Source organism: Erpetoichthys calabaricus, chromosome 5 (genome assembly GCF_900747795.2).
Source record: "Erpetoichthys calabaricus chromosome 5, fErpCal1.3, whole genome shotgun sequence".
Classification (NCBI taxonomy): Eukaryota; Metazoa; Chordata; class Cladistia; order Polypteriformes; family Polypteridae; genus Erpetoichthys; species Erpetoichthys calabaricus.
Window position 1 is genome coordinate 189,326,341 of NC_041398.2, and position 13,203 is coordinate 189,339,543.

The 13,203-nt window shown below is 44.1% G+C and overlaps 1 protein-coding gene across 1 annotated transcript in view; it reads right to left on the reverse strand.

Annotated features, from left to right (window-relative positions):
• Window positions 1-13,203, reverse strand: part of scarb2c (scavenger receptor class B, member 2c) — a 155,118-nt gene that overhangs the window by 93,963 nt on the left and 47,952 nt on the right. Inside the window, exon 8 of the mRNA XM_028802315.2 lies at window positions 5,258-5,376. Coding sequence (XP_028658148.2) covers window positions 5,258-5,376 — 119 coding nt within the window. The remainder of the gene's footprint in view (window positions 1-5,257; window positions 5,377-13,203) is intronic.

The window sequence follows — 13,203 nt, forward strand, 5'->3', positions numbered from 1 at the left end:
CTTTGGCGGCCGTGGACGTGTATATTAAAGTGTACGTAATGGCGGCCGTGCAGGTGTAGGGTCTCTGGACTCCAGCGAGTAAGGGGTCTCAACGCCGCGGAATCTTTGTCGGCCGGGTCGGTATGGTGACGCCGAAAGCCGATTTGCTTACTTGAATATTAAGTTCGGTTGAAATGGGCTGACACCCAGGAGTACATTTGAAGTCACGTGACTAGCGGCTAGCCAATATGGAACTGAGAAGGAAATGGGAGTGTACGCCTGTACGGCCTTGTGGCTAAGTCCATACACTGCCTATCGCCATTAGCAAACGGTCATCATATGTGCGAAGCAGCGTTTTCCAGAATGAAATATCTGAAAAACAAGTACCGAACCCGATTGGTAGACAGCAATCTAGAGTCTGGAATACGGCTAATGGTCTCCAGCGAGTCCCCTGACTTTGCAAGTCTGTCTGCAAACATGCAAGAGCAAGGAAGCCATTAATGGCGATGTTTTCCAAACTTCCTGAAACAATTGCTGTAAAGGTTTTTTGTCCTATATGACGTTTCGTAGACATTTTTTTACATATGTAGACCAGTAAATTGAATATTGTCAGATATATCATACTCTGTTTTAATGTGTAATCTGTAAATTTTTACATAAATCATAAAACATTATTAAGTTTACTTGGACTTACTGGCGGCCGTTATTAAAGTAAAAAGTCTATAGTGCGGCCGTCAATAGCGGAAAGGTTGCGCATGCCTGCATTAGATGATATCACATAATATGATTTGGATTTGTTTTAAGTCCTGTAGACCTCATTCATCAAGCTGCCTCCCCCATTTTGCCATTCCACGTCTGAAATAGCGCTAATCCGATGAAAGGACCCCTCATTCCCACGTCCCCATTCATCAGGGATGACTTTACCTTAGGCAGGCAATCTACAATTTAAAGAGATTGTTATTTTCTTGTGAATTGTTACATATGCATTATTTTCACTTTTATTTTAAAAACTTTTGTAAAAACAATACGTTTCTTTATTTCCTGCCCCGCGCGAGGTTCCATCTCTTTCTTCCCAGACGTATAATACTGCTCGTGTTGTGAAGGGTGTTGTGGCTGGACGTACGCTAAGGATATGCCTTTGGATCATTTGCTGTCTTTTTGCTGCTTGCTAGCTGCCTCTTCTGCCTGTTGCATGTCGTTGTTTTAAGAGCTGGGAACACATGATGCTTGCCTGCCAAAAGCAATCCAACAACTGCTAGCTTAGAGGTCTGTTGACTTGTTTTAAATGATGGCTTACTGCCTGGTCTCGCGTGACATTGTAAAAGCAACACCTGTCTTTTATTTCTGGCCACGGGCGTGGTTGAATTCTTTCTTGCAGGATGTATAACGCTCTCACGTTCAGTTGGGGTAGCTGCTGTCGCAGCTTTCTCCACATGTGTATAGCGCTGTTTTTTTTTTGAGCCTTTCTAATTTCACTGGTTTCATAGTCTCTAGCCTGCTCTGCATGTGTTTAGCGTCAACGTTTGTAAATGTCTTTATTAAGTTCTACTTTCTTTTATTCATTGTGTTTTAATTCTGAGCCGGATTGGACGTGCTTTTTTTTCAATTCCACTTGTTCCGTGTTGATCATCACGTTCCTTATTTTCTAAATTTGCACCTAGATTATTGTTTTTCTTTTTAGCATTTTTTCTCTCCATCGCTTTTGGGTCTCTTTTCTCCACGCTTTTCTTTCTTCTTCGTTTAATCGTTGATGTTTCATTTCTACCCTATTCATTTCTACCGTATTGACCTTATACACTTTATATGCACTGAGAGGCCTGGAGCTGTGGGTTCTGCATGACTGCCTTTACACTACTGATTTGTTTTTTTTGATATTGCTTGTAAGTAGGGTGTGTCTTGCAAGACTCTCGTTCTATGTTCCCGTGAGATGCACCGTGGCAGGTCTCTTTCGTCTCGCAGGTCTTTAAATTATCTTCCGAAAAGATCACGTATCATAGACTATCAGGACAGGGGACAGGATTTCTTTTTATAATAGAGAGATATATACACTATTGCCAGAAGTATTGCGACGTCTGCCTTTACACACACACATGAACTATAATGACATCCCATTCTTAATACATAGGCTTTAATATAGAGTTGGCTCACCCTTTGCAGCTATAACAGCTTCAGCACTTCTGGGAGGGCTTTCCACAAGGTTTAGGAGTGTTTATGGGAATTTTTGAACATTCTTCCAGGAGAGCATTTGTGAGGTCAGGCACTGATGTTGGAAGAGAAGGCCTGGCTCACAGTCTCCGCTCTAATTCATCTCAAAGGTATTCTATCGGGTTGATGTCAGGGGTAGGGTTAGTGCAGGCCAGTCAAGTTCTTCCACACCATACTCACTCATCCATTTCTTTATAGACCTTACTTTGTGCACTGATGCACAGTCATGTTGGAAAAGGAAGGGACTATCCCAAAACTGTTCCCACAGAGTTGGGAGCCTGGAATTGTCCAAAATGGCTTTGTATGCTGAAGCATTAAGAGTTCCTTTCACTGAAACTAAGGGGCCAAGCCCAATCCCTGAAAAACAACCCCACACCATAATCCCCCCTCCACCAAACTTTACACTTGGCACAATGCTGTCAGGCAAGTACTGTTCTCCTGGCAACCGCCAAACCCAGACCCAGACCCATCCATCAGATTGCCAGACAGAGAAGTGTGATTCGTCACTTCACAGGACACGTCTCCACTGCTCTAGAGTCCAGTGGTGGTGTGCTTTACACCACTGCATCCAACGCTTTGCATTGCACTTGGTGATGTAAGGCTTGGATGCAACTGCTCGGCCATGGAAACCCATTCCATGAAGCTCTCTACGCACTGTTCTTGAGCTAATCTGGAGGCCACATGAAGTTTGGAGGTCTGCAGCAAGTTGACCACTTCATGGCTGAGTTGCTGTTGTTCCCATTTGCTTCCACTTTGTTATAATACCACTAACAGTTGACCGTGGAATATTTAGTAGGGAGGAAATTTCACAAATAGACTTATTGCACAGGTGGCATCCTATCATGGTTCCACGCTTGAATTCACTGAGCTCCTGAATGCGTCCCATTCTTTCACAAATGTTTGTAGAAGCAGTCTGCATGCCTACATGCTTGATTTTATACACCTGTGGCAATGGAAGTGACTGGAACACCTTAATTCAATGATTTGGAGGGGTGTCCCAATACCTTTGGTAATGTACTGTATATATACTGTGGTGGACGGCCAGGACCCATGCCCCTTTGATACTGGATCCGGTGGAGCAGCCATGGGATGCACACTACATCCCCCAGAACATTTGGTGGCAGCCCCCCTGGGTTGCATCGGGGCCACAATGGTGGAACACTGGAGCTCATCCCTGTTGGGCTCCATGGCCACCGCCAGGGGGAGCTGCATGGCTTAAAGAGCCCATGTGGGCTGGACTGCAGCCACACACGGAAGTGCAGCCTGAAGTAGGTCAATGAGCACCTGGAGCACTTACGGGGGTGTTATAAAAGGAGGCTGCAGCCACTACTCTAGGCGCCAGAGGAGGATGAAGCTGCCTAGGAGGAGTAGTGGAGGAAGAAGAGTGTGGTTTGGAGTGGAAGACGTACCCCACGGCTGATGAAAAATAAAAGCTGTTTGTTTATTTTACACGTGCCTCCATTGTCAGTCTGTGTCGGGTTGGCACCTATATAGCACCTTTGCCACAATACATACTATATATTATATATATATATATATATATATATATATATATATATATATACACATACACACAGGCACACACACAGTATATATATTGTGGCCAGTACAGGGTGTAGCAGCACCCCAATCCTCCTAGTCACAACCACATAACACAGTCCTGGGTTCAAATACAAAAATTCTTTACCTCCACCGTTCTTCCAAATATCTTCTACAACAATTTTTTTCCTCCTTCCTCACCTCCCTTGATTTCTCATCTACACTTCTCCCAACTCTGACTGTCCTTGCATGAAACTCTGCTTCTTTTACGCCAGACTTGGGAGTACTTCCAGTACCACAGCATTGCACACTGAAAGGATTTCCGAGTCAGGTGGAAGTCTATTGTAATGACCACCTGCAGCTCTCCTTGGAGCAGCACCCAAGAACCCCATCAGGGGTATTCCATGGGACTACAATTCCCAGCCTGCCCTAAAGATACTCTTATAGGTGTTCCACCACTGGGATGATGCTACTGTGTGGACTTCCTCCAATCTGGTCGGGATGCACAACCGTTCAACACAGCTCTCACAGTATATACACACACATAATATAAAATTACAGTAATCCCTCGCTACTTCGCGGTTCACTTTTCGCGGATTCACGACTTCGCGGATTTTTAAATACAAGTGATTGCCCGCCTATCGCGGAAGTTATGTTCCAGACCCATCAGCAACAGGAGAAAATCCGTGATATAGAAAGACCATATAAATAAACATTTTTTTAGTTTAAGCCTTAAAATACCCATCCCACATGCTTTAAACACATGTAAACTTATAAAACACACTTTGTTAACACATATGATATGTGGATGTCGGGCTAAGGATATGAGTAACATCTCACTATTATAAAACATTTTAACTTCACGCAAGATAAGACAGTGAGACAGGAAAATTGGTGATGTACACCTAAAAGCCTGATTGTACAGGCTTTTAAATTATTGACACGCAGAGCGACAAGCAGCACAAACCCAGCACAAAGTCCACTTCTCCTTAGCGTTCATTCAGCTCCCCACCCCCTTGACAATGCGAACTGCGCTTCCGGGGAGGGGGGGTTTGAGCGAAGGTGCGTTCAGCTCTCACACACCCACACACACACACACTCCTCGAGCAGAGCGACAAGCAGGCATTTTGGCAGAAGCAGCACAAAGTCCATTTCTGCTCAGCGTGAGTTCAGCTGCCCCCCTTCACAAAGCGAGTGCAGACACATTGACGTCTGATCGCTGCGTGCAGTGTGCAGTGTTGGTCTGAGGTGTTTAAGAATGTAGAAAGTGTTTAAGAGCATAGGAAGTGTTTATAAGAGTGTGGGAAAGGTTAACAAGAGAGTGAGAAAGGTTTATAAGAGTGTGGGAAGGGTTTATAAAGCCTTAAAATATGTATAAATAATAAAATAAATATAGGTCGCTACTTCGCGGATTTCACCTATCGCGGGGGGGCTCTGGAACGTAACCCCCGCGATAGGTGAGGGATTACTGTACACACATACATACACACACACTAAACTTGTACATACAACACAAATACATAAAATTACTTACAGGATTGATATCCATTGAAGTTTCATGGTCCTCCTTATTTGGATTCATTCCAACAATATCATTAACAAATTTTTCATCTGCCTGATAAAAATGTGGTGATGACATAATTATTGGGGCATCTGTGTATTAAAAGAGAAAATGTAAACATTATATTCAATTTTCAAGAATAAGGTTATTTAGTGATTTTCAAGTTCAAGTTTAAGTTTATTTCTCATGTTACTCAGTACAATGAAATATTTAAGTGCAGTTCTTCTCAGAAATGTGTGTGGAAGAGAAGGTCTGTGATACGGTTTGCATATTTGCAGCTGGAGATCCACAAAGGGAGAAAAAATGAATCACGTATCATAGTTTTTATTCCTGAGCTTTCAACCCCTGCCAGGGGTCTTCATCAGAGGATAATGCTTAGACTTACAAGAATCAAAGGCAATATATAGCAAAACATTACATGGAGGGGGTGGGGGGCTAAGTCAGTGTGATGGGGGGGGGAGGTATTGGGTGTACAGTTTATTTATTATGAACATGTTCTTCTTAAGTTTGCATATGCTGGATTTATGTCCAAGTGTCTGTTGATGGCGTTCTCATTTGATAGCCAAGATTCGGCCAGCTCTCTGGTACTTTTAGTACTGGCCTTAAATTTTACTTGTACATTGTCCCAGTTAAATGTATGTCCTGTTGATTTAGTATGCGTGTAGATCAATGAAAGTGAGTCCTTTCTTCTGACGGCGTTGCGATGTTCCTGTATACGTGTTGCGATTCTTTTTGAAGTTTGTCCTATGTATACCGCTGAGCAAGAACTGCATGGAATGCTATAAACTGCGTTTCGTGTTTCTGCTATCGATTTCTTGTTTTTAGCATTAAACAGGACCGTGCGCAGATTGTTCGTGGGTTTGTGTGCTATTCGGACGCCTGACTTGGCCAGGATGCGCGCTGTACCTTCAGACACCTTGTGGTGATAAGGGAGTGAGTGCCAGGAGGGGTGGGGGTTCTGATTCATTTTTGATTGTTTGCCGAGTTTTTTTTTTTTTTTGGCGTCTTCTATGTAAGCTCCGATTAATGAATGTTTTTGAGTATCCGTTTGAAGTGAAAAGATGGAAGAGATAGCGTCTCTCATTCATTTTTGTTTCCTTCGTATTACAATGGGTGTGGACTCTTCTGAACAGAGTTTTATATATATAAATAACATCTGTGTGTATGTATGTGTCTTTGTTGGCATTGCGCTATTGAAAACTGTTCTGTATATATACTGTGGCAGACAAGTATTTATATATTGTATATTATATTCAGTGTTTCTTATGTTAATAATGTTTGTTCTTATGAATGGCTGTTCAGTAACATTATGAGTTATGGTTATAAACTGGCCCTTAATCTACTGGAGCGAGTGCCAATTACCTTGTACCATTTGACAGGAGGTAGGAGTGAAAAAAATGGCTATGCAGGATGACTAAGATTTTAATGATGCTGTTTGTCATTCTAAGGCAGAAAGGTGTGCATAAATGTATACAGTGCATCTGGAAAGTATTCACAGCGCATCACTTTTTCCACATTTTGTTATGTTACAGCCTTATTCCAAAATGGATTAAGTTCATTTTTTTCCTCAGAATTCTACACACAACACCCCATAATGACAACGTGAAAAAAGTTTACTTGAGGTTTTTGCAAATTTATTAAAAATAAAAAAACTGAGAAATCACATGTACATAAGTATTCACAGCCTTTGCACAATACTTTGTCGATGCACCTTTGGCAGCAATTACAGCCTCAAGTCTTTTTGAATATGATGCCACAAGCTTGGCACACCTATCCTTGGCCAGTTTCGCCCATTCCTCTTTGCAGCACCTCTCAAGCTAAATCAGGTTGGATGGGAAGCGTCGGTGCACAGCCATTTTAAGATCTCTCCAGAGATGTTCAATCGGATTCAAGTCTGGGCTCTGGCTGGGCCACTCAAGGACATTCACAGAGTTGTCCTGAAGCCACTCCTTTGATATCTTGGCTGTGTGCTTAGGGTCGTTGTCCTGCTGAAAGATGAACCATCACCCCAGTCTGAGGTCAAGAGCGCTCTGGAGCAGGTTTTCATCCAGGATGTCTCTGTACATTGCTGCAGTCATCTTTCCCTTTATCCTGACTAGTCTCCCAGTCCCTGCCGCTGAAAAACATCCCCACAGCATGATGCTGCCACCACCATGCTTCACTGTAGGGATGGTATTGGCCTGGTGATGAGCGGTGCCTGGTGTCCTCCAAACGTGACGCCTGGCATTCACACCAAAGAGTTCAATCTTTGTCTCATCAGACCAGAGAATTTTCTTTCTCATGGTCTGAGAGTCCTTCAGGTGCCTTTTGGCAAACTCCAGGTGGGAAGCCATGTGCCTTTTACTAAGGAATGGCTTCCGTCTGGCCACTCTACCATACAGGCCTGATTGGTGGATTGCTGCAGAGATGGTTGCCCTTCTGGAAGGTTCTCCTCTCTCCACAGAGGACCTCTGACAGAGTGACCATCGGGTTCTTGGTCACCTCCCTGACTAAGGCCCTTTTCCCCCGATCGCTCAGTTTAGATGGCCAGCCAGCTCTAGGAAGAGTCCTGGTGGTTTCGAACTTCTTCCACTTATGGATGATGGAGGCCACTGTGCTCATTGGGACCTTCAAAGCAGCAGAAATTTTTCTGTAACCTTCCCCAGATTTGTGCCTCGAGACAATCCTGTCTCGGAGGTCTACAGACAATTCCTTTGACTTCATGCTTGGTTTGTGCTCTGACATGAACTGTGGGACCTTATATAGACAGGTGTGTGCCTTTCCAAATCATGTCCAATCAACTGAATTTACCACAGGTGGACTCCAATTAAGCTGTAGAAACATCTCAAGGATGATCAGGGGAAACAGGATGCACCTGAGCTCAATTTTGAGCTTCATGGCAAAGGCTGTGAATACTTATGTACATGTGTTTTCTCAATTTTTTTACTTTTAATAAATTTGCAAAAACCTCAAGTAAACTTTTTTCACATTGTCATTATGGGGCGTTGTGTGTAGAATTCTGAGGAAAAAAATGAACTTAATCCATTTTGGAATAAGGCTGTAACATAACAAAATGTGGAAAAAGTGATGCGCTGTGAATACTTTCCGGATGCACTGTATATATTTACATTTCCACTCCACATTTGATTTTTTATTGCAGTTTATATTTAATAGTGAAGAAATTGCAGGCTATAAGATACCATCTATAAGCAGGAGTCAAAAAAAATCAGAACATTCTAAAAAGAAATTAGTGCCCATAGGTGATGGGGTGTTATTTATCTTTTTGACTATTATTAATGTCTCTATATGCAGGTTAAACAGAAAAGTGTTTGTAAACTGCACTGTTGTGCTGTAATTTCTGTAGTTTACTGGAAGTGTGTATACAGTAATCCCTCGCTATATCGCGCTTCGCCTTTCGCGGCTTCACTCCATCGCGGATTTTATATGTAAGCATATTTAAATATATATCGCGGATTTTTCGCTGCTTCGCGGGTTTCTGCGGACAATGGGTCTTTTAATTTCTGGTACATGCTTCCTCAGTTGGTTTGCCCAGTTGATTTCATACAAGGGGCGCTATTGGCAGATGGCTGAGAAGCTAGATTGCTTACTTTTCTCTTGCGCTGACTTTCTGTGATCCTGACTTATGGGGACTGAGCAGGGGGGCTGTTCGCACACCTAGACGATACGGACGCTCGTCTAAAAATGCTGAAAGATTATCTTCACGTTGCTATCTTTTGTGCAGCATGTCGGTGCTTCGCATACTTAAAAGCTCGAAGGGCACGTATTGATTTTTGCTTGAAAAACAAACTCTGTCTCTCTCTCTCTCTCTCCCTGCTCCTGACGGAGGGGGTGTGAGCTGCCGCCTTCAACAGCTTTGTGCCGCGGTGCTTCACATACTTAAAAGCCAAACATTGATTTGTTTGCTTTCTCTATCTCTGTGACATGATCTGCTCCTGACACACTCCTTTGAAGAGGAAGATATGTTTGCATTCTTTTAATTGTGAGACGGAACTGTCATCTCTGTCTTGTCATGGAGCACAGTTTAAACTTTTGAAAAAGAGACAAATGTTTGTTTGCAGTGTTTGAATAACGTTCCTGTCTCTCTACAACGTCCTGTGTTTCTGCGCAAATCTGTGACCCAAGCATGACAATATAAAAATAATCATATAAACATATGGTTTCTACTTCGTGGATATTCTTATTTCGCGGGTGGCTCTGGAACGCAACCCCCGCGATGGAGGAGGGATTACTGTATACAGTATTATTGAACTAACATTTTCAAGTTAAAATGTAGGAAAAAAATGTAGTTTATTTATTGATTGACTAGTATGTTAATCATACCACATAGCTATGCGCATACAGCCTTCTCTTTATAATATTTTTAAGTCATTGTTTCTTTGTTTTTTTTTTTGTGTTTATGGATACCGAATCTTAAAACGTTCTGCTATGGATTAATAAGTAATGTAGCTATCTGAATTTGGCTTGTATGGTAATCTCTGATTAATGATTAAATTCAATAAAAAATGAATACACATATAAAAAGGGCTTAAACAGGTCTAAAAATAGACTTGAGTCAAGAATGCCTGAAATTACTCATGCAAAAAAATAAAATAAAAAACATTGATTATCATTGTAGTATTAATTTCAGTTCCATTTAAAGATGTGAGTGTTAGTTACTTGGCAGCTGTAAATTGGCTGCATTTGGGTGTCTGTCTTGTATCTGCTCTCACTGTGAAGCTCAACAAACACCCCTTATAGGGGAAAACACATTTTGATAAGACCATAGTGACTAAGTTGTTTATCCCTCTGAGCAGAGGAATATTCCACAACAACACTCTGAATTTCTTTATTGAGGCAACAAAAGCCTACAGTATGACTGTTCTAAATCATTGGGGAAAACAAAGAACCACTATTAAGGTGTTCCTTGTCAGGTAATGGAACCAATAGACATCCCCATTTCTGGAGAAACATTGAAAAGTTGTTCACCATTTTTCACAACACAGCAGTGAAACATCATTTGAGAAGGAAGTTCAGCTGTAAAGAAATTGGTATAGTAATATAGTGGTTATGCCAAGTAAAACTCAAGGTCCCCAGTTCAATTTTTGCCTCTGATGAAGAATGTGACACTAAAAGAAAAAAAAGTAAACACTTATATTGTATTCTGATCACTCACGTCACCAGCCAAAAAACAATAAAATTTACAGGTACCCAATAAAGGTTCAAAATACAGACACACGGTCATGAAAGAAACACCTGAGAAAAGTCAGAACACCAGATATTTTCTCTTTTATAGTGTAATGTACGGCCGGCATTTCAGTCTGGCCGGGACGTCCCTCACCTAAGAGAAAAAGAGCCTTTTTAGGACACTACATCCCCCAGCACGCTAGATGGCAGCTCCCCTGGACAGAAATGGTTCCTCGGATTCCCGCACAGTAGCATGAGACATGGAGTCCGGTTCTTCAGCCCTGTTGGGTGCCGCCAGGGGGAGCTCACCAAGAACCCGGGGACTATTATGGTGACGTTAACCCGGAAGTACTTAGGAGTCACGAGGACGGAAACCCACAGTACTTCCGGGACACCTGAAGAAGGCATTTGACCCGGAGACGGAACACTTCTGGGTCAGAGACTTTAAAAGGACTATGGGAAACCCCAGCAGGTCGAGCCGGAGTTGGGTGGGAGTGTGACAGAGCTGCTGGGAGTTGGAGGAGTGTATTTGTTATTGATTATTGTATTGATTTATTATTGGAGAATTGTGGAGTGTGCGGTGCTTTGTGCACTTTATTGAAGAAAACATTCAAAGAATCTTCTTGTGCTTTTACACGTGTGTCTGGGACATCTGTCTAGTGGGTTCAACAGGGCGCTATAGAGCGTTTTATTCCATAATTAGCGTAGTCAGCAGGATTCTGGCCGTCTGTTGAGTCAGAAAACCTTTAAAATTAATGTGGACCGAACCCCCAGACAGTGACACACATGAAACCGCCAAACCATTTTCGACAGTTCGCTATGGGGAAAAAGAAGACGACAAAGTCGACCAAGCCGACCGATAGTGTGGAGAGAAGTCTAATGTCAGACAGCCCCTGCGTCCATAAGGAGCAACGTAGCAGCACTGTCATATGGGAACACATTTTTCTGGGTGCCGATAACAAAGACGAGGTATGTGCCAGGGGAGGGATTGAAAACATCTTTAAAATAACCCATTTTGTCCCCTGCTCATACCTCGTAGACCACGCGCACCCGGAGGTCGTAATTAAAATGGCAAGTCCTCCCAAAGACGGTTGGGCATTATCTGAGGGGAACACGGAAGACTTCCACATGAGGTCGGACAGCCTAGGACACGTGACCAGCCCCGATGCATCACGGGAAGGAGAAGGTCAGCGTCATCCCGTAGGTGAGGTCGTCATTTCCCCAACAGAACTGAGCTCCCTGAAGGGGAAGGGGGAGGCGAGAGAAGCAACGCCAGCCACAAATAAAGGTAAAGCGGGACAGGATATGACTGAACGGTCCGCCGCTAAATGAGAAAAGGCGGATCACAGTTGGCCAGTGGTGGCAACCCGGACCTCTGTCATGTGGAACTCCAAATCCCAAAAGGTCGTGCGAGACCCAACTGCGCAGGCGCAGGAGAAGGAGAAGCCAGTCAACTCGCAGCTGGGGGGCGGGGGTTTTGAAAGCCCGAACTTGTCTCCAGCCGATCGGGAAAAAGACTTTAATGTACGGGATCTCGAAAAGCTAATAGAACCTGTCCAGAGCTTTTTTCAGATCATCACCTCCATTAAAAAATTAATTGAGGAATTGGGAGCAACGGCTGAGGCATCTCTAAGGAATGTGGAGGACTATTTACACCGCTGTGGACGGAGGCTTCCACAGATGACTGATTCAGTGGTACAGGTGAGCGTATCCGGTACTGTACATGAAGTCGGGACGCAGATTACAAGGGCAGTGCGAGTTTCTAGCATCGGCTGCCAAGTAATCTCACGTCCCGCAGTTGATCTAGGTGTGATGACCGAGTGTCCGACAAAAGGGGCGGGGCCGTCGGAGCAGCGAGATAGTGCTGGCTTACGAGTGGTCCCGAACCTTAAGACATCGGTCTCGGTCACACTTAAATCAAAAGGGGTGCAGACAGTAAAGGGTCTCTCTCTTATCCATAGGGAGACCCAAACTGTGAGCAAGCCCCAGAAAGAAAAGGAGAACCTGCAGAAAAGGAAGGGAGCTCCTAATATAGAGCGTGTGTGGAGGGGACGCTTTCAACGTGGGCGGGGAGATAGTCCGCCCCCAGCTGGGCAAAAGGCTACGCAGAAGTTGCTGGCCTGCTTCCAGTCCTGCACGACATTATTAAACGGGAGGAGGCTTTGTTATGAATGCCATTGGCCAGGCCACTTGTGGCAGGACTGTCCAGGGAGAACCGGGGAGGTTGTTAAAGAGAAGTGCCATGTCTCCCCGTTGTTCTCCTGTTCTTGTTTTGTTACAGGAAGAAACCGTGGTCCGGTCAGAACAGACAGTCCCTCCCGGGACAGGACTACCCTAGCGGGGCAGGCCACTTCGCATCATAATGCTCAGCTGGAGGGGGGGAAAGCACTGTGATGGACGGCCGGCATTTTAGTCTGGCCAGGACGTCCCTCAACTAAGAGAAAGAGCCTTTTTAGGACACTACATCCCCCGGGATGCTAGATGGCAGCTCCCCTGGACGGAAATGATTCCCCGGATTCCCGCAGGGCAGTATGGGACATGGAGTCCGGTTCTTCAGCCCTGTTGGGTGCCGCCAGGGGGAGCTCACCAAGAACCCGGGGACTATTATGGTGACGTTACCCAGGAAGTACTTGGGAGTCACGAGGACGGAAACCCGCAGTACTTCCGTGACACCTGAAGAAAGTGTTTGACCCGGAGACAGAATACTTCCGGGTCAGAGACTTTAAAAGGACTATGGGAAACCCCAGCAGGTCGAG